This window comes from Malania oleifera, chromosome 4 (assembly GCF_029873635.1).
Source record: "Malania oleifera isolate guangnan ecotype guangnan chromosome 4, ASM2987363v1, whole genome shotgun sequence".
In the NCBI taxonomy this organism is placed as follows: Eukaryota; Viridiplantae; Streptophyta; class Magnoliopsida; order Santalales; family Ximeniaceae; genus Malania; species Malania oleifera.
Window position 1 is genome coordinate 110,955,901 of NC_080420.1, and position 22,126 is coordinate 110,978,026.

Consider the following 22,126-nt stretch of genomic DNA (forward strand, 5'->3'; position numbering starts at 1 on the left):
AGCTTGTATAATTGCAACAGAGCTTGCAATCGCATTTTTTAAAATTTGTTTAACATTTTGATATGATTTCGATTGCATCATATATCAATATATTTTTTTTGTACGCAACTCTTTGAAAAATCAATGAATCAACCACTTGAAAATATAAGAACGACCCTTTCTTATTTGAAAGTTAATAATTTTTTTTTTCAAATCTCATTGGGCGATACCCTATGCCTGTATAACATAACAAATATCTTAGACCCATATGACATATATGTAAATTTTAACATATATAGAAAGTTATTCACTCTTACAGCTACACATAATACACTTTCCTTAAGTTTATAGAGTGATTTATAAGTTAAATGTACTTGCTTTAAAATATATTCATGTGAATTTAAATATATATACACACTACAAACTTGTGTTTAACCTTAATTCACACAAATTTATTTATTTATTTTTATTTCATTAGAGTCCATTGGATCTTAGAAAATGTGAGGTAAAGAAGAGAAGAATATAAATGAATCTCGTTTTTAATGTTTAGCTATCGAGAAAACTAAGAAGAAAAATAAAATATATAATAAATCAATGAAGAAAATTTTGGTTTTACATATGCATAACATTTATTTTTTAATTTTTAATTATGTTAGAATACATATTTAAATTCTAATATTTATTAATATAGAGAAAAAATATAATAAAAATACATTTCCTTTTTATTTTTCTTTACTATCCTTTCCTCTAATAAAATCCTTAATTAAAACAATACCAAAATATCATGAAAAAAAATTAATTATAAGTAAAACAAGACATGATTCAAAGAAATAAAAAATTTAGAAATGAATTGACTGATCACATCTCCCTGATTTTAAGAATCAATTCCAAATACTTTAATATTCAAAAACTTATATAAGAGATTTGTCCTTTCCCGTTTTATGTAAAATATAATTTGTCCAAATTAACGTAGGAAATCTCACCCTTTTTTTCTTACCATGTAAGAATTTGAAAATATCAATTTCATTATATTATCTAATCAGTGTCTAGTAGATTTGCAAATTCAAATCTATCCTTTCGTATTGATAGACAAGAAAACGCTCAAGAAAACACAAATAATCATTTTCTTCTTTTTCTGACTTTTGTCTTCTCTCCCATAATTAACGAACGTCCCGCGAAACAAAACAAAATGCCAGCCCCCTGTTGTAGTCTGCTCAACGACAGCCCAACTCTCTCTCTCTCTCTCTCTCTCTCTCTCTCTCTCTGTGACTGAGCATAGACAAATCCATCAGGGCTCTTCTTTCAAACCCACCAGTATTTTGATTTCTGAATCTAAATGGAGAGAGTAACCATAGAAGAAAGAGGGCAGGTGTCAAGTCCTCTGCTTGCAAAAGCAGAGCCTATTCCCAACTTACACGGCGCAGCCGGCGGCGGGGATGATGAGCGGCGGAGCAGTGGCTCTTCTTCCGCCACATCTGTCGTCGTCCTCAGCACCTTTTTTGCCGTCTGCGGTTCCTACGTTTTCGGTTCCGCTGTAAGTGCTCTTTTTACATTACATCCATCCTGCTTCTCAGGTGCGCACTGCGCATGCGCTGCAGTAAAGCTTCTACAACTCTTCATATTCCACAGGATGAATGTTGATTAGCCCAGTAATAGTGAAGAAAGCGAAATTATTTGAACCCATGTTAATTTGGGAGCAGTGATTGGAAGGTTGGATTTGGATTTGGATTTGGATTTGGGTTGTCCAAATCCCAATCCAATGTAATTAAATCCAGTCATGAACAATTCAAGGTTAATTCCTTAGACCCAATGGCTAGGACTAGCTCTTCTACGCCCACCCCCCCCCCCCCCCCCCCCCCCCCAATGTTATGTCTCCTTAGCCACTTGATCTGCTGACTTTCTTCATAACAGAGAACTTTTTATTTTTTATTTTTTATTTTTTATAAGCAATGTAAAGTTCATTAGAAAATGGACTGAGGTTTTGTGATTGATTTGCAGGTGGGATTTTCATCACCGGCACAGGCTGGAATTATGGATGACCTGGGTCTCTCCATAGCTGAAGTATGAATACGAGTCTCTGTTTTTAGGCATATAACCTTCATATTATAAGATTTTGGTAGCTTATAAAAAAAGAAAAGAAAAAGAGAGGTGTTGTCCTCATAAAGCAAATGAAGATGCTAATCTTTTTATGAAGTCATAACGTGGATAAACAAAGGATGACTTTTCCCAAATTTCACCTTGGAATGCCTGTTTCTATTCTATCTATGTTGAATGGAGTCGCACAAGTTTTTGTATGAGTGATTTTGAGAAAACATTATCCGTTTACTGATTTTACTACATTTTCATCTTACTCCTTTCTATTCGTGGAGTAAACATTTTGTAAACCAAACATAGCCCAAGAGAGAAAAAAGAGTGATAGCTTGTGTGTCTGATCCACTTTGCCACTAAATTGTCAAATTGTCAGACATTCTTAAAACAGCTTTTCATCAACCGCGGGGGCACAGGCCCTCAAGAGTGACAAGCAGTAATGAAAAATATGCATGTGGCAGTTTCACGAGACCACCTATGCATGCACTAGAAACATATTAAATATATTCATGAGGCATTGTTTTCCTTCTTTCAACGTTTTGGGTTTTGTATGAATGTGTTTGGTATGAGGAAGGAAAAGGAAGAGGAAGGAAAATTGGAGGGAGGAGGAAGGGAAGGAAGGAAAGTGGGTTTAGGTACCCTCTCATCATTTGGTTAAGCAGAGGGAAATGGAAGGAAAGAAAATGATACACTTGGACTAAGAAATATTTTTTCCCCTACCCATCTTTCTCATGCTTCAACAGAATAGGAAGGCAGGACTTGTTTTAATCCAAAACTATGTTGATATTTAGAATGACACATAAGAATGCCCAAGATGTGAGCAGCAGAGGAAACAGCATTTTCAGTTGGCATGCCAGATCTCACTAATGAGTAATGACTGCTACTTGAGTCTGTACTATGGAACCTGACATGATTGGCAGAGAGTCACTCATTGAGCTGCCATAATATTGTGAAATAGTGTACCAGTCTGGACTCCTTAGAGAATTGAATTTCTCTGTACATCTGTCCTTTTTCTTTTCCCATCATTTATATTTTTACATGATTTACTTTCAACTGATTTTTTCTTTTCATTTTCTTTTTTGGCCACGGTGCAGTACTCAGTTTTTGGTTCAATATTGACCATTGGAGCAATGTTAGGTGCAGTAATGAGCGGAAGGATAGCAGATCTCTTTGGTAGGAGAGGTGTAAGTTTTTCCACGCCCCTCTGAACATTATTGTGCCAATGTAACTTGTAGCAGTTTACTGAGGCTTCACTTCTTATTAATTATTGGCTGATCTTGCAAAGCAGACAATGTGGTTTTCGGAGGTGTTCTGCATCATTGGTTGGCTTGGAATACTGTTTTCTAAGGTTTCTATTCTTCTGCTTTTTCTTTTTGCCTTTTTCTGCCACCATATTTTTTGATTTATTCATGGCCCATTAATTATAGAGAAGACTATTGGTATTGCTCATAATCTTCTTTGAAACATATTGTTATTGTAAATAGCTTTCAGTTAAACTTCTGAAAGAATATTATTTCTGAATTCATTAATTTTAACATGAATAACCATGGCATATGATAAAGAAAATCGCCATAGTAGGAATAGCATTAAGATTAGTATTGTTCATATTAACATGTGATGTGCTTCAGCTATTGTAAGAGGCTAAAATAGGAAAAAAAAAAACAGAAAAACAAAAAAAGTATTGGAATTATAATTTAAACAATTTGGGTATAAGAGTAACCCCTAATTCCAAATTTTGATTTCCTGTTGATAGGGTTGTTTGAGCCTTGATCTTGCAAGACTTTCAATGGGATATGGAATTGGGCTTCTTTCTTATGTGGTAATTTCTGTTTGGTTTGCATTTCATTTGAAATTTACTTATGCCGTTGTGACATACTTATGTATTTGCATTCCCTATTCAAAACAGGTTCCTGTATATATATCAGAAATAACTCCAAAGAATCTTCGAGGAGGTTTTGCCACAGTTAACCAGGTGAAGATAAACCATCATGAATCTCAGTTTCAGTTTACATGGGTTGCTGCTTGTGTGACTAAGCAATGCCAATCCTACAGCTGATGATATGTTGCGGTGTATCTGTAATGTATCTAATTGGAACTGTCCTAACCTGGCGCACTTTGGCTGTGATTGGTAATTTATCTGCCTTTTGTGCTGCATTAATTTAATCCAATTGTTGTTTGAAGAAAATGCCTTACATGTGATCTTATTTTAGGAGTTATTCCATGTGTCACACAGCTTGTGGGATTGTTTTATGCTCCTGAGTCTCCTAGATGGCTAGTGAGTCAGATTCATTATTCTGTTTTAAGTTCTTGTGTAGTAGGTTTTTGGTGAAGCTTGAAAATACATTAAAAAATCTAACAGTTCAAACATAATGAAGGGGAGTCCTCATGGCGGGCTTGATATACATGGATGATCACCAATTTGACCGAAAAGCCTAAGCTCTTTGGCCTTGGGCCCATCCATGCATATAACCCTCTCATCCTTCACTTGATTTTTCAATGAGGGACAAACTCACAACTGCAATTCTCAACAATAATGCATATGAGTGTGCCACATTTTTTTATGGGACAAGGCAACAAAGTGAAGGTGGGCATTATTAACCTGCTCAAATGATGAGTTCAATTGTCTGCAGGCAAAGCTTGGTAGGTGGAAAGACTGTGAAACTGCTCTGGAGCGCCTTAGGGGACACGGTGCCAATATCTCTCAAGAAGCAGCTGAGATTAGAGTACTTGTTAACTTCGCTGCTTCATGGAAGTCGAGCATTTTTTTTTCTTTATTGAACTAGGAAAATTCAGTTTTTATTTCTACTATGCGAATTATTTTCTGTTTGGCATAGAAACAAAAAATGAGACGGATCCATTCTGTTTTGCAGGAATACACAGAAGCCGTTCAGCACCTCTCAGAAGCTAGAATTCTGGACTTGTTCCAGTGGAAATATGCTCATTCACTCATTGTGAACCTTCTGAACTGACTTTCAGTTTGTGTGATGTTTTCCATTTTTGGACTTGACTGATTTTTCCTCTTGGTAATTTCAACCTGGTTTAGGTTGGGGTTGGGCTGATGGTGCTTCAACAATTTGGAGGAGTGAATGGGATTGCATTTTATGCTAGTGCTATATTTGTGTCAGCTGGTAAATAGACCTATTTTGTAGTACTTCTTATAAGTAATGGTAAATAAACCTATTTTGTAGTACTTCCTCTAAGTAATGGTAAATAAAAGGGAATGGATCAAGAATGAATATTAATCCTGATTAATGGCAGGTTTTTCTGGGAGAATCGGGACTGTGTCAATGGTGGTTGTTCAGGTTAAATAACTTCTATTTTTGGTAAAAGTTAACTTTTTAACTGAAATCACGATGCAGGATTCTTTTTTGCTTTCTAACCATTTAGACATAGTACACTTCTTTTACAGGTTCCCATGACCTTGCTGGGTGTACTGTTAATGGATAAATCTGGACGACGACCACTTCTATTGGTAAGAATGTGATGAATTAGTTTAAAGTTTGCAAGACGGCTGAATGAGAAGCTCATAGTAAAATCTGATACTGTTTACAGGTGTCTGCAGCAGGAACATGCGTGGGTTGCTTCCTTATAGGACTGTCATTCTCCTTGCAGGTTTCTTCAAAAAAATAATCCAATTCTATGTTGGCTCTTTGTTTTTCACTAATTATATGGACGGTCCTTTCCTGAATAATAGATGTTGGCATGAGCAGGACCTTCAGCAGTGGAACTTCAGTCCCTTTTTAGCTCTTGCTGGTGTACTGGTAATGCAATTTAGCTCAAAATCGTGTCATTCTGTGTGTCATGTATGAAAGTAAAAGCTGCAAGAAGTTTTTGAATTTTGTTTGATTGCCTGCTGACTCCTATTGTTTTGCATGGAAGGAAAGCTTGTGTCCTAGATGCTTACGTAGCTTCTTTTTCCATTTCTGTAATATTCAAAAATGGAACCTTTCAAGCATTTTATTGTTTCCATGTGTAAAACTGACACATTGAGCAGCACTCCCATTTGGAAGAAATTTGAAATTACTTTTCTGTTTATCTGGGAGTATGATTTTTACTCCTGAAAGCAGTAGTACTTCCAAAATGCCAACCAAATACTTACCATGGTTGTGTGACCTCTGCGGTTTCCTTAATTGCTTGTGCAATTGCATGCTTCTTCCCTTCATTTTCATCGTGCAACTGCCTCTATGGTCGCATTTTGGATGCTCTGCTTGAATATTCATTTTAAGGATCGATCATTCTTTGGAGCTTTTTGTTCCCAGGGGTATTGCCTTTTATGTTAATTTTTCAATTCTACAATCAGGTATTTACAGGATCTTTCTCATTAGGGATGGGAGGAGTTCCATGGGTTATAATGTCAGAGGTAAGTACCGTTTATTGGGTTTGACATATGCATAACCAATATTTTCAAATCAAAGGCTAAACATGACATGAGCATTTACTGCTAAGATGGAAAGAATGGTTTTTGTTTCATTTCAGATATTTCCCATAAACACGAAGGGTTCAGCTGGCAGCCTTGTGACACTCGTCAACTGGTTTGGTTCGTGGATTATTTCATATGCTTTTAACTTCCTAATGAAATGGAGCTCAGCAGGTATGTCTAAGTCATCCCTTCCCCTAAGGTTCAACTCTCTCTCTCTCTCTCTTTCCCCCAGCCCCTGGATATCATAAAGCTTTTGTATTCTTATATATTCTCAGGGACATTCTTCATCTTCTCCAGCATATGTGGATTCAGTATACTGTTTGTTGCAAAGCTGGTACCGGAGACTAAGGGGAGAACTCTAGAAGAAATACAAGCATCATTGAATCCATTTTCTTCAAGATAAAACTTTCACATATTATCCTTGCATTGTATGTCATCATGTGCAATTGTAATTGACATTCAAGGGGTGGGCCTGCGCTTATTCAGCCATGTGGCTGCAGGTTCTTCCCCCATCAGAACCTGATTTGGTGGTTTGGTATTTGGTTAAATGACGATGAAGGCATTTTTTTTTTTTTTTTTTAACTAAAGGAGGGCGGCATCCCCTAATTATTTATTGATATACTCTCTCTTTTGGTAGAGGAATACTGTGATTACAAGAAAACCATTAGGAGATTACAAATAAAAAAATTAAAGACCTCCCAAAAACAACACTAACAACCAACCAAAATAGGATTATAAATCGACACAAAGGTAAATAAGAAACAAATCTAAACAGACCTATCAAAAATAAAAATAATAAAATAAACTAAAATAAAAAAATCTAAACCAATCAAACAAAAATTGAGAGGATGAACTAATGACGAAAGGAAGTGAGACCCAACCTATCCATACAAAAGATACCTTTTAGAGGACGTGGTAAAAGATGATATTCTTCGTAAATGATATTGTTTCATCATACCTTCTTGATGGTTAATGTGGTTATGGGAGTGAGAACAAACAACAATAAAAGAAATTTCTTTTGCTTGATTCTCCATTGTTACATTGGGTTACATTTACAAAGCATTTCATCATAATGTTTCTTATGGAACACAAATTAGGAAGTTCTAGAAATCCCAAAAGCAACTTGAAATAGAGTATGATAGCAGCTAAAGACTCAAGCAAGAAAAGAATTATTTTCTTATTACGTACAAATTAGTCACGTGGACCGTAAAACGGACGCGTGGATACCCGGTGCGTAATCCAAAAAAAAAAAAGAAAAAAAAAAGAAAAGAATTCTTTTCTTATTACGTACACTTACAAACTGAAACCACTGTATATAAAAAACTAGAGGAAGAAGGATGAAAGAAAAAACAGAAGAAGAAATAGAAGAAGAAACAAAAAAACTAACTAATAGAAAACAGAAAAAAAAAAAAAAAAAACTAACAAAACTAACCAAAACTAACTGTTGTTGCTGTAATAGTCCCCCTCAAGATGATGTGTAGATATTATGCACATTCATCTTGGATAAAAGAACTTCACAAACTTTAGAACCTAAAGGCTTGGTCATTAAATCTACAAGCTGCTGAGCAAAAGATATATGTAAAGTGGTAATAAGACCCTCGTGTAATTTCTCACAAACCAAATGACAATCAATTTCAATATGTTTAGTACGTTCATGATAGACTAGATTGGCTACTATGTGAAGAGCTTCTTGGTTATCACAAAATAAGAGAGCTGGTTGAGGATGGTGACGATGCAAATCAGCAAGTAAAGTTTTGTTCCAGATAGTTTCGCAGATTGTGAAAGCCATGGATCTATATTCAGCTTCTGCTAAGGACCGTGATATGGTGTGTTGCTTCTCAGATTTCCATGATACAAGAGAATCCCCAATGAAAATGCAATAGCCACTTATGGATCTACGAGTGTCTCGGAAGCTGGCCTAATCTGAATCTGAAAAAGCTTTGATGTGAGCCTTTGATAAAGATGAAAAAAATAAGCCTTGTCCAGGAGCAAATTTGAGATATCGTAAGATTCTCATAGCAACTTGTAAATGGGGCATTTGAGGGGTATCTAAAAATTGATTAAGATGATGTACAACAAAAGTAATGTCAGGTCTGGTATGAGTCAAATACAATAATCTTCCACTAAGTCTTATGTAAGCTAGAATATCATCCACTAGTTCACCAGCATCTTTAGATAATTTTTTTATGAGGATCCATAGGGAATGAAACTGGGTTAGCAACAAGTAAGCCAACATCTGAAATGAGTTCCAAACAATATTTTCTTTGAGGTAAAGATATGCCTCTTTTCGATCAAGCTATCTCCATTCCAAGAAAAAATTTCATAGACCCCAAATCCTTCAACTTAAACTCAGCACCTAATGATCTTTTAACATTCTCAAAAGCAGTTGTATCACTACTAGCAAGTAGTATATCATCTACATACAACAACAAGGAAACAGAAGAACCTCCTTCTTTCTTAGTGAACAATTAATAATCAGCCTTTGATTAGGAAAATCCCATTGTAAATAGAATAGAAGTAAATTTGAAGTCCATTGTCTTGAAGCTTGCTTCAAACCATATAAAGATCTTTTCAATTTACATACTCTTTTGTCCCCCTTGCTAAGATAGCCTAGAGGAGGTTTCATATAAACTTCCTCATCTAATTCCCCATATAGAAATGCATTATTAACATCTAGATGAAAAATATGCCAATTGTGTATCGCAGCAAGTGATAAGATACACCTCACAGTAACAATCTTTACAACAGGTGAGAAAGTCTCAAAAAAATCTAAGCCTTCCATTTGAGTATAACCTTTAGCAACAAGTCTTGCCTTGTGTCTCTCTATGGAACCATCAGAATTGTATTTTATTTTATAAACCCACTTACAACCTATGGGAGTTGTATTAGATAGTAGTGTTGTGAGAACCCAAGTGTCTTCATTTCTAGTGCAGATAATTCTGAAGACATAGCAGCTCTCTAATGAGCATGTTGGATAGCTTGGTGATAAAATGAAGGTTTGAAATCAGAAGAAATAGCAATAGAGAAAGCTTTATGTGATTCAGATAATCTGGAGTAAGAAAGAACTTCAGAAATGCTATGTTTATTACCTGTGGTAGTAGCAAGATCCCTGGTAGATGATTGAGAATCAGAAGTAGCTAAGTTGCAATGATAGGCTTGCAGGTAACCAGGTTTTTTGTGCTGTCGAGTAGATTTTCTCAAGTGTGGAAATTGATTTGCATCATGTAAAGGTAAATCTGTATTAGATGAAACAACAGGAACTGGAGTAGGAAGTGCTGATGACAATGGTTTGGGGAAGATTATATGCTCATTAGAATCTGGCACTGGATTAGGAAGAACTGTAATAGAACTTTCTAAAGTTTTGGTGGACTGATATGAATTTTCATGTGTAAAAATATTTTTGAAGTCAAAGAAAAAAGGAAATATGGATTCATGAAATATGACATCTCTGGAAACAAAGAATGTTTCTGTTCCAAATCATAAAGTTTGTAGCCCTTTATGCCAAATGGATAACCTATAGACATACATTTTCTTGCTGGATCTGAATTATACAAAACTTCATGTGGAGGTTTGTTATTCAAAATCAAAGATGGAATTCTATTGATAAAATATGTTGCAGTAAGTATACACTTTCCCTAGAAAATTAAAGGAATGTTTGATTGAAATTTTAAAGCTCTTGATACATTTAATAGATGTTGATGTTTTCTCTCAACTATAGAATTTTGTTGAGATGTTTCTACACATGATACTTGATGCAAAATTCCTTTTGAATTAAAAAAAAAATTATCATTTTGAACTTTAAACCATTGTCAAATCTTATACATTTAACTTTTGTCTCAAATTGTGTTTCAACCAGATTGTAAAAGGCAATAAAAATGTTTTGAACTTCAGATTTCTTTTTCATTAAGTAGGTCTAGGTAAATCTGGAATGATCATCCACTAAGGCAAGAAAGTATCTAGACCCATTATGAGTTGGAATAGAAAATGGTCCCAATAAATCAGCATAAACAAGATTGAAAGAAAAACTTTTGTTATATGAATGAATCTTAAAAGGAAGCCTTCTTTGTTTGGCTAGAGGACAAACTGTACAATGATCATCAGGTTTATTTGAAAAACTAAAATATAATATGTAACGACCCAAAAATTACACCATTTAAAAAAAAAATAATAATTTACTCTAATACCCCTGTAATACCTACTATAATCATCTCAAGCCCAAATGGCACTGAGGTATCCATGTACATAAACCGACACACTTATGCAGCAAAAAACATAAAGTCATACATCCATATTTACAATACCAGAATTTAGTATTTCCAAACCATACATACATATTTTCACATCATCCCAGTATCATTTACTCAAAAATACAATCCCCTGTATACACTTACTCTATAACAGGGCAGTACAAAAGATCTTTATCTGCTAGCCTAATCTGCTCACCTAGTTGGATCACCTGAAAAATGTTAAATCACTAGGATGAGACAATGCTCAGTAAGTAGAAATATGTTATTACTTATATGTGGCGACTGAGTTTCATAGCTATTATATTAACAATATCTGAAACTGAAAAAAACTGGTAAATCAATATACAATATAACTTGCATTTATCATCGTTTAAAGTACAACTGTAATATCTGAGTTTTCTACTTTTCATACTTTTAGTATCATACTATATCTATTGATATTCTGTAAATCTGAATAAATATACATAACTGAGATGTTTACCCTGGAAATCTGTATGTCATGATTTAAACTCTCATGACAGGGTTGTGGGGCCCATAGGTAGGACTTAATCCTGGTTGGCCTACTAGGTAAGTCAACTGTGCTCTACCAATACTCAGTCCGGCCAAATTGCAATCTCTCCTAGGCTCGGAACTGGTAACTACCTCGTCAAACCGACCACCTTAACCCGATATTTTGGGGAGTCTGCAATCACTCCAGGCACAGTTAATGGAAACCATCCACACACTATCTAAGATGTGTGGTTGCACTCTGATCTATACTAGCTACGGTACCGTGCTCTGCTAACTGCACATTGCTCAATTCATTAGGGTTTGATATTGTATATACTATTTTTATAGATATCCTATTGTTTTCATCATGTTTCCATAATAACCATAATACAATAAATCTGATCTGAAAATTCTATAATATCTTATTAAAGTAACTGTAATATCTGACTATAATATCTTACTCTCTTATCTGACTGAATAACCTGTAATGTTTAAGTGTTATGATTTTAGGAAACATGACATTCTGTAAATACTGTAAAATACCTATCTGTATAATATTTGCAAAATATATGTCTGGTAAATGTCTGTCTGTAAAATATATCTATCTATTTATGTACTGTAAATCATGATATTTTGAAAAATTATATAAATTATGTACTAATCAAATATCTACTCAAGCCACACAATTAATAAAACTCATGTTCTGAAATCTGTAAAACTGTATAATTTATACCCTGTACCTTAATAAACAAATACTATAATTTACTAATATTATTTCTGAACTTACTATCATAGCATATTTCCCTTACCTAACTGGTTAGGAGGCTCGCCTCCAACTTATCCTTACGCTCACGACATACTATTCCCAAAATTCTGAAATAATCTATATTTCCAATAAATCACTATATTTCCCTAAACCTACATACTCGTAATTTACTGAACTATAATTTACCTAGCCTCTTGGTAATATTTTCTGGGGGTCCTTACCCCATGCCTGGGTCTTAAAACACCATAATCCTAAAAATATAATACCCTAATTTATTTCACAAAACTCCAGTATATTCTCATATTACTCAGAATCTAAATTCAAATAAGTCTAATAAAACTAAAAATACTCAAATAATATACTTACCCTAATTTTGGGATGGTGCCCAAGTTTGCCAAACCAACAATCTATTTTGGAAGACTTGTAGAGAATCTCCTCAGAATTAGCATGACGGCTCCTGATCATCGAAACGGGGTGAGAATCATATTTGGAAGTACAAATTTAAGGACTTTAATTTTAATTTGTGTAAATCTGAAAGAAATTCAACAGAATTCTATTTTATATTTTATTTAAATTCACCCAATTTTATACCAAATGCATAAATCCTACACTCCCAAATATAGAGTAAGATTAATTTCTGATTAATTTCTATTGAAATTGGAGAAAATGCATATTTTATATATGTATTCTCCATGCTAGGGATAATGGATATGTAGGACCCCATTCATCTTTCAGCTTGGATGGAAACCCTAATTCTACGTTCTGGATAGACCATATGAGTACTGATTTGGGAGATAAGGTGTGAGAGCTAGTAGCTGTTGCTATCCTGGATATGATGTTATCCTCACTAATTGCACAAGTTGTGCATTTCGCTCCATATTATTAAAAATAAATTTTTTTTATATATATTTTCTTCTTTATTAAATATTGCTCAAAATAAATAAATAAATAAATAAACATTAATGATGTGTAAAATCGAAATTTTGTTTATGAATTTGATATGAGGAAGATGAATATGAAGCGATCTAAATGGAGGAAGATGAATATGAAGTGAGAGGTGAAGAGGTTTCCATTGCCGTTGCCGTCGTCGGACTGTAATGGGCAGCCGGGCTTCTTTCTACTGCCGGTGAGGAAGGACGAAAGGTAAATTTTACTCTTCTATTGTAAGAACCCGACCCGAGATAAGTGTATTAAATGAATAAGGAAAAGACAAGGAAAGTTTAAAAGGTAAAAATTTGCAGGACTCGTCAACGAGACTTCCTTGCTCGTCAACGAAGCCATCTTGGCGTCGACAAACTTCCTTTTGCAGATCGTTGATGAGGACGCTGTCTCGTCAATGAGTTTGGCTGGGTCAACTTGTTTATAAATATCATTGACTTTACTTAAAGGTTAAGAAACCAAAAACCTCTCTCTCTCTCTCTAGAACTCGAATTCTCTCTCTCTCTCTCTCTCTCTCTCTCTCTAAGATTTCAGACCGTCAGTTGCCAGAATCAACGATCCGATGTTATCACGTGGATCAGGAGGAGAATTTCTAACGTTTATAGCGGATCGAAAATTTGTTTTGAGGATTTTCGGGTTTCGACCCAAAACCGAGGTAAGGGTTTGATTTCATTTTCGTTTCGGTATATATGTAATAGTAAGAATTATAGTACTTGGATGTTTAGGTTTTGGGAACTTAGTTCGTAGTTTTAGAGTCGTAAAGTTCATGTTTTGGTTTTCTAGTTAAGGTAAGGGAATTTTGTTTATATCAGTTATTTTTTAAATCGGAATCGGTAAACATGTAGTTTACGATTGTATATATGTTTTGGTTACTTATTTGAGAAAATCTATCGAGTGAAAATGCGGGATTTTTGGGTTACAGTTTTTAGGGAAATTGGAAGTTTCGGGTATCATCTCTATTTTTGTTGGAAAACCGTATGTTGTATAAAACTGTAATATTGAGATGACTGTACCTGTATTTGTATTAAACTATATTTCTTGAATTGAAAATGATATGATTTGTTGTATACTCAAATAAGTGTGGAATAAACTGTTGTATGTAAATTGTTCCAGGTTTTGTAAAACGGCTAGGGGTAGCTAATAACCGTATGCTGATGGGTATAGGAACATGAGTTCCAAAATCGTTCTAGGTTTTGTAAAAGTTTGCCATGTCTCGACTAATTACCGTGGGCAAACACCATGTCTCAGTTAAATACCATGGGTGAGAGTGTCTGACTCTATATTCGAGGGTGTGAAATATCGCCTGCTTATTCTGGTTGGTCACCGATGGGTGTGAATGGACATCGTATTAGCATGATATCACTGTGAGGCTTCAGTTATTGTAGGATATCAGGTGCTTGAGTGTGACAACACTGACCATATGTTTGGTATCGTACGTACTAGAACTGGATTGTGCAAATACTGGAACGGTATTTTGTTATGTTTTACGTCAAAATAACATTTGTATACCACACACTGATATAACCTATTTTTTTCCTTACTGATAGGTGTCTCACCCTGAATATACAAATATTTTTCAGGTCCTTCAAGTAGTCAAAACTAGCATCCTAGCGTTCGGGAGCGTGGGTGTCGATTAGCTACGTAGAGTACTTGTGTAAGTATGAATTTTGTTACCGAGTTGTCATTGATGGATTTTGTAGACACCTGGGGTATGTACTGTATTTTGAAGCATAGACTTTAGTCATGTATAAACTTTGGTATGGTACGTTGTATGTATTAGAAAGAACATTTCCGCTAGGTATTTGATATGTATGGATATGTACGTGATTGTGTATAGGGTTTACGTGTACCCCATGGGGTTGTAGCCTCATTCAATGTAGTATCTTTTAATTGATACAAAGACATGTTATGTTACTAAATTTACATTTGGGTTCCATCTGTGGTTTCAGGGCGTGACATCTATACTCTTCTATTGAATGAAAATTACAACTTACAACTTTACTCTTCTATTGAATCAAAATTACAATCTGAACTCAAATGCGGATTGATGTTTTATTCGAAAAATTCAAGAATCCCAATTGGATTGTCATGTCGAAATAAAAAAAAAAGAATTGGGAAATAAATATTTTTTTATTGAATGTATTTGTTCATTTTAAATACTTTATCTTATTATATATCCTATTTATCATGCCATCCTAATTTTAACTCTACCTTCCTGGAGTTCATTCTCCGAGGAATTATGTTTAAATCATTCCGGCAGATTCCTTTCCAATTTCCTTATTTTAGGATATCATTGGAAATCATATACTTGGCATATGATTGAGAGAAGTTAACATTTTTCTATTTATTGATGTTATATTTGTGTGTGACTCTCATACTTAGTGGGATCACAAACAAGGAAAGGAAAACATGTGAGAGAAGTCTTCTTATGTTGGCAGTAGAAGACTCGTCGACGAGTGCCCTGTGCTCATCAATGAGTAGATACCGAGAGCCTGAAAATCTTAGAGTTAAAGACTCGTTGATGAGAGGATAGACTTGTCGACGAGTGGGCTTCTTTGTCTCATCGACGAATCCCTTATTCTCGTTGACTAGTGCGCCTGATCTGCGAGAAGAAATTCAAATTTTGAATTTGAATGTTGGGGTGGTTGGGATAATTAGAGGGAAACCTCTGAGAAAAGTTTATTTATCCTTATCTGACAATATTGTGAGATATGAGAGAGATCTTTGTGAAGTGTATTGTGCATTCTCAAAGTTCTTAGTGAAATTTTTGCGCCGATTGCTTCCGTGGCTGTAAGTTTTGCCGAACCACGTACATCTTGTTGTGCTTGTTATTTCATGTTTCTTGGTTAATTTTGATTTGCTTGTTGCGTTTTTATTCTACTGTGCATCCTATATATCCGGTCCATTATTACACCAAATTGGTATCAGAGCGATTGTTGTTAAGGCTTTAGGATCATCTTCTGCAAGATTTGACTTTGTCAAATTTGATGGAACCGAGAACTTTGGTTTATGGCAGAGGAGAGTGAATGATATATTTGTGCGATAAGGAATGACTAATGCTTTACTTGGCGTTCAACCAGTTGGAATGGATGAGGCAACATGGAGAGAATTGGAAGCAAAGGCCGTTTCTAAGAGGTCCATTGTTCACGAAGTTATGATGGAGTATTCGGATGGTGATTCCATCACTGGATGACCAAGGAGTCTTTTCTCTCTCTTTTTTCTTTTTCTTTTCTATTTAAAGGTAACATTTACATAATTTCAGTAACCGTTCTGCAAACGAGTGTCGTTAGGTGATTCTAAGAGGTTGATCATCACTGAGATGATTGACTGATTACCTGACTGATCATAATTTTGTGTGGAACACAAAATTGGATTCAATATTTGGCATCAATAGTTAACATTGAATACTTAATTATTTACATACACAACTCCCAAGCACATGGATGTTAGCTAAATTTTTTCTATTTATTGATGACTTTTGTTTTTGCAAATTGCACAACTCATGTCATGATCTTAGTAATTGGAAGCAAGATATTTAATTTATTTATACAAATTTAACTATTTGCTCATACAAAAATATTAAAGATTAAGCTTAAATGTGCACAAGATTTGATCTCTTACAAAAATGAGTGGTCCAATTGACTTTTACTTTTATATTATCAAGGGTGGCAAAATAGGTGGAAACCCAACAGGTGACCCGTGACCCACCCGTTTAAATATAAGTTGATCCATTTATAAACGGTTCAACCCAAACCTAACTCATTTATTAAATGGGTTGGGTAGGCTCAAGTCGAGTCACTCGGTGAGTGATTCGTTTATGACGCATTTTAAAAAAAATGGAGTGTTTTTGTTTTTTAAAAAAATATCATTTTACATGAAATGTTTTAAAAAATTTAAAATAAATAACTTAAAATTTTTAAACAATTGACCCATTTATGAAATAGGCGTGTTTGAGTTTACATAATAGTCACCCGTTAATAAACGGATGAACCCGAACTCGAACCTGTTTATGACTCGCCCGAATCGAGCCCGTTAACTCATTTTGTCACCCCTATGTATTATATTTAAGAAAAAAAGAAATATATTCATTGATATTTTTTAATATGAATGTCCCTCTCTCACTACTGCGTATTACTAAATTAAAAGAATTAAAATTCTAGAAAAATATGATCGAAATTTTGGACTACTCGTGAGAGCTAAGATCGACCTTTGCATATTTTTGCCGCTTGAATTGTGTGATTAAGAAGTAATGACTTCGCTAGAAAGTTTAGAAATACTTACAAACTCATTTTCTAAAAAATCACATTTTTATTATTTTTCAGCTTGGAAAAAATTTTAAAATTGAAAAATAAAAAATAGTAAAAAAATTAATTTAAAAAACTAAAAAAGACATTTTATTTATTGAAAAATAAATAATCACATTTTTAGAGCTTTTAATTTAGAGATTAAAGTTGAATTAATGTAAATTTGAATAAAAGGTATGTGAATTCTAAATTTAAAATATTTGAATTTCACTCATTGCTGATGTGGATGGTTTGTTCTTTAAGAAATTTATTGCGTAAGTTTCATTTCATTTTCAATTAATTAACGAAAAATCTAACCATTTCGAAATTGTAATTATGAGAGAATTGAATGTGGACCCCACTCGCAACCTTAGTCTTTTCGAGATAATTCCGGGATGACAATTTCGGAATGGTTAAGCACTAAACCCTTTCAATTAATTAGTCCTTGATTGTCATCCTTAATCGGGTGGGCCCCGCAAACTGAGTCATCCGGTCAAAGTCAACGGACCGCAAAGCTGAAAAAGGTTGTGTGGATGAAGATGACCAACCATCTTCAACAACTATTCCACGTGGCAAAATCAAGGAGCACGGTTTGCATGTGAACATCCCAACCCAACTTAATTTATAGATGGGTCATGACGTGGCCTAAAACTGCGAAGGACTTAAATAAAAAACATTTTCATGCATAAAAAAATAAATAAAATAAAAGAAAAGAAAAAGAAACAGAAGTGGGCCAGGTCTTGGTCCACCGATCAGTCGCAGGGCCGGCACCGATTCTTCCTCTATCCCCTCCACCTCACTGCTCTCGCTGGCGCTCTAATCACCATACCCACACCTCTCTCTCTCTCTCTCTTCTTCGCCATCAGGATATAATTATTAATACCCTCATCCTCTCTCTCCGTTTTCATGCACAACCATGATGAGCTTTTGTAAGAGTAAGGTCCACTCCTTTCTGGGTTTCGCCAATCATGGCTGCACCGACAAGGATCCGCCCTACTCCTCCCGCTGCTGCCGGAATATTCCCTCTCCTGCCGCCTGCAGCGCCGGACTGAGTTTTCTTACCGCTGCATCACACGAGAGTACTCCAGTCGAATCCGCAGCCTCCTCGCCGCTGACGCCGAAGCGAGACCCCGGCGGAATCGGGTTTATCGACGAGGTCGGCGGCGGCGTCGACGGGTTGATGTCGTGCACGGAGAGCTTGGGGTTCGAGAGCTCCGACGAGAGGGGCGTCGACGATCAGATTGAAGAGATGAGTAACGGAGAAACAACGGGGGCGGCTCCGGAGGAAGCTAGTTGTAAATGGAGGAAGACGAATATGAAGCGAGAGGTGAAGAGGTTTCCGCCGCCGTTGCCGTCGCTGGACCGTAATGGGCAGCCGAGCTTCTTTCTGCTGCCGGTGAGGAAGGACGGAAGGTTAGAGCTCATTGAGGTGAGAGTCAGCCGGCCGGAAATTTTACGCGCGTCTCGGGAAGACGGCCGATTGAAATTGCATCTCATCAGAGGTGTAGATGAAGAAGAGGAGGAAGTTACAGAAGAGGAGAGAGAAGAAGATGTTGACGAAGAAGATAAAAGTAGCGAAATCGTGTTCCCGGCCGGGGTGGGTGGCGGCGAGGTACGACGGAGTTGCGGGCCGGGGCACGGCTGCGGCTGCGGCGGCGGCGGCCTCAACCACCCGAACGGGAGCAGTGAGCCCTGCCACCACCACCACATGCACGTGTGGAGGCAGCATTGTGTGACGACTACATGAAGTTGGATGACAATGTCACATGCGAAGGGTCACGTGCAGATAGAGTTTCTTCTTCTTCTTCTTCTTTTTAATTTAATTATTTATAAATAAGTTTGGCATTATAAATTGAGAGAAAGATGATCAGAGCGTTTCTCAGATTTACAAATTTTGTAAAAACTCTAGACAAATTCTTTTCTCTCTCTCTCTCTCTCTCTCTCTCTCTCTCTCTCTCTCTCTCTCTCTCTCTCTCTCTCTCTCTTTTAAATTTTTTTATTTGAGGTTTTGCCCTTTTATATTTTTGTAAAAACTAATGAAGTAAAATTACTTTATAATTAGTTCTTGATGAGTTCAGTTTAGCTACGTAAAATAATAAACTCGAGAACACAATTTTGGAGTAAACCCAGATCTAGGTATAGACTTTAATTCAAAATTGTGTATTATATATATATATATATATATATATATATATATATATATATATATATTCTTAAGATACACAAATTTAGGGAGCCTAAATTCACCCGTTATCTATTAATTCATAATAGGTTTCATATTTATATTCAATGCACACTTATTTTAGATATTCATGTAAAATGAAATGAGTAAATTTTTATATCAGTTTAAACTATCAAAATCGTAAAAAAAAATAAAAAATACATTCTATATATATATTTTGAATGAAAACCATGATTTTTATCAAAAATTCAAACAAAAATATTAGTTCAATTTATTTGACTTTTAAACCAAGTTTCCATTAGGTTTTTATTGAACTTAATTTTTCACAATAAACTAAAATTGGTTAGGCCAATCCAGTTCATACTTTTTTTTTGATAACCCAGTGACTCCAACCACTATATGGTGCGGCACCAAACCCCGATAGTGAAAGTTGTCTGCCCATTGACGTACCCCTGATAATTCACTAGAATAAACTCTCGCGTGGAAATCGAACCTGTAACCTTGAGGTTACCAAAGTTACAAATCGTCTTTACTACTTGAGCCACCCGACTGGGCCAATCCAGTTCAAAATTTACTAGCAAATACTCATGTTTACAATTGACCAATTGAATGTTTGGTGCAATAATTTTAAAAATAATTATATAATATAAATTGTTATGTGTGTCCACATAAAAAATTATAAAAAAAAAAAAGATTTGTATCAATCGTTAAATAGATATTTTATTTGGGGTTGAGACTGTTTGGTTCATCGAGACCTTTTGATCCAATGTAAACATTTGTAAGAAAAGATGCACTGAATAGTTATCCATCCCAATAAAATAGAATATAGTTTAAATTTTCAGAATTAAGGAAATAATTTGTTGTGCAAAAACCCCAAATATGCACAACGAAATGTATATATTTGTGTAAAGGACCTGAGCGACTCTTCAAAATATGAGAGCCTAGGCGAATAATTTAATTAGGGGCCCTTAATTTATTTAATTTTTATTTTTATTTAAAATTAATTTTTCTAAGTACATCAAATAATTTTAATTGCACTGCATGTGCATTCCATCCACCAAACACGTAAATTCCATAAATAATGTTAACATTATTATTTTTTAAAAAATATTTAGGGACCCCAAAAATAGCAAGCATCTCAGTGGCCTTAATGAAGAGTCGGCCCTGGTAAAGGATCAAAACACACACACACAGCAACAATCTATTAAAGATGAAAATATAAAACAATTCCACAACCACAACAAGTAAATTAAAGTAACAACAATCACAAAGACAAGGAATTATGTGGTTCAGCAATGCGTACATCCACAGGAGCAAATGGTAAGGATTTACTATCTTCTTTTCCAAATTACAAGAACAATACAAGAACCCTCTCAATAATACTCTCAACCACACTTGACTCTCTTGACACCCTATATACAACGTATTTTATGTATATATAAGCCTCCTCGGAGGTTTCCCCCCGAAACCCAACCAAAATAACGTCCAAATATTCAAAATTCAAAATCTGTGTAGGCTGTTTTGAGTCAAATCGTCGACGGTTTCAGACATAATAGAAATACTGCCCCTGCTGCATTGTCGCTCTCTGATTTCCTTCATATTTTCCCTTAGAACAACAAACTCCACCTTGGTGAATGATTCACTAGAAAAATGAGCATCTCGGAAGTTATCTCAAGTATAAGAGTTCAGTCGTTTCCTCAGGGAATGCAGTTTAATCCCAAATTTTGCGTAATTCCAACTGAAAATAAGAAACAAAATGGTCACTGAACACAGTTCAGATTCGGGTTTTCTAGGATGTTGAGATTCTTTTATTTTTTTGACGAATTAAAAGAACATGTAATTTAAATTATAAATCCTAACACGAACTAAATTTAACAACTAAATTAACAACGAGAAACGACCCTACGTTTAATCGACCAAGCAAGAATTAAAACCCACATTTGAACTTTGGAAAAAGACAAAAGACAATAACTTTAAGCAAAAACTTAAGCATGCAATTAAAAAAACTTAATCAAACACAAACTAAAACAAAAACCAAAATTTTAACACAATCAAGAACTTAAACCAAAATTATAACTTTAACAACCAAACAATAAATGAAAACACGATAAAAATTCAAATTTTAATTAAGCTGAAATTAAAATAATTAGAACCCAACAAAAGTTAAATTCTAGAGAAGACAACAAATTTAAATCCTAAAAAAGATATTTTTTTTCTTTTTTTTTTCTTTTTTTTTAAAGATCAAACCGAACTTTAACGAAAAAAAATAACCCCAGTAAAAATTAATTCTAATGATAATATTAAATAAGAAAAGAAAGAAAATAAATAAACTTTAATAATCAGATTCCAACAAATAATTAAAAGTAAAAACTTTAAATGAAATCCTATGAAAAATAACAATATTTAATTAACAAGTTAAAAGAAAGAATAAGAGAGAGAGAGCAAGTTGGCTCGAGTTTGTGGCTAGTCGTGTGGGAGAACTGGAGCAGCGACGCAGGAGAGCAGGAGCAGGGATGGGTCTTTCTCTTTCAGCATAGCAGCCGGCAGAGGAGATGGTAGTAGCAGTGGTGGGCTTCAGGTCTTCCTCCTTCAGCACAGCAGTAGGAAGAAGGAGGCAGCAGTAGCCACAGGAGCTTCGGAAAAGCAGGGGCTTCGAGTGATGACAGAGCACAGCAGCACCAGCGGGACTTCTCGACTTGAGGGGATTGGCAACAGTTGCAAGAGACGGAGAGA

General features: G+C 35.1%; 2 protein-coding genes across 3 annotated transcripts; both read left to right on the forward strand.

The window, feature by feature from the left end:
• The first annotated feature begins 1,178 nt into the window (after positions 1-1,178).
• On the forward strand, positions 1,179-7,056 carry LOC131152923 (sugar transporter ERD6-like 5). Of its 2 annotated transcripts, XM_058104886.1 has the most exons (18): positions 1,179-1,513; positions 1,978-2,040; positions 3,162-3,251; positions 3,356-3,415; positions 3,821-3,886; positions 3,974-4,039; positions 4,120-4,195; positions 4,278-4,342; positions 4,698-4,790; positions 4,938-5,018; positions 5,111-5,195; positions 5,326-5,369; positions 5,477-5,539; positions 5,620-5,679; positions 5,778-5,828; positions 6,368-6,427; positions 6,544-6,658; positions 6,763-7,056. In XM_058104886.1, the coding sequence occupies exons 1-18, from the start codon at positions 1,316-1,318 to the stop codon at positions 6,888-6,890; spliced, it is 1,464 nt and encodes a 487-aa protein (XP_057960869.1). In that variant the 5' UTR covers positions 1,179-1,315; the 3' UTR covers positions 6,891-7,056. The 2 variants fall into 2 exon arrangements, 1 of the variants encoding a protein (XP_057960869.1); XR_009136121.1 differs by lacking the exons at positions 6,544-6,658; positions 6,763-7,056 and having other exon boundaries at positions 1,188-1,513; positions 5,762-5,828.
• A 10,933-nt stretch (positions 7,057-17,989) lies between these two features.
• On the forward strand, positions 17,990-19,272 carry LOC131152926 (uncharacterized). The gene has a single exon (XM_058104889.1). The coding sequence runs from the start codon at positions 18,128-18,130 to the stop codon at positions 18,956-18,958; it is 831 nt and encodes a 276-aa protein (XP_057960872.1). The 5' UTR covers positions 17,990-18,127; the 3' UTR covers positions 18,959-19,272.
• The last annotated feature ends 2,854 nt before the right edge of the window (positions 19,273-22,126 follow it).

Coding starts and splice junctions, on each gene's coding strand:
- LOC131152923 (XM_058104886.1), top strand. CDS start 1,316: ATGGAGAGAGTAACCATAGAAGAAAGAGGGCAGGTGTCAAGTCCTCTG. Junction 3,887..3,973: donor TTGGGCTTCTTTCTTATGTG/GTAATTTCTGTT, acceptor TATTCAAAACAG/GTTCCTGTATATATATCAGA. Junction 4,040..4,119: donor GTTTTGCCACAGTTAACCAG/GTGAAGATAAAC, acceptor CCAATCCTACAG/CTGATGATATGTTGCGGTGT.
- LOC131152926 (XM_058104889.1), top strand. CDS start 18,128: ATGATGAGCTTTTGTAAGAGTAAGGTCCACTCCTTTCTGGGTTTCGCC.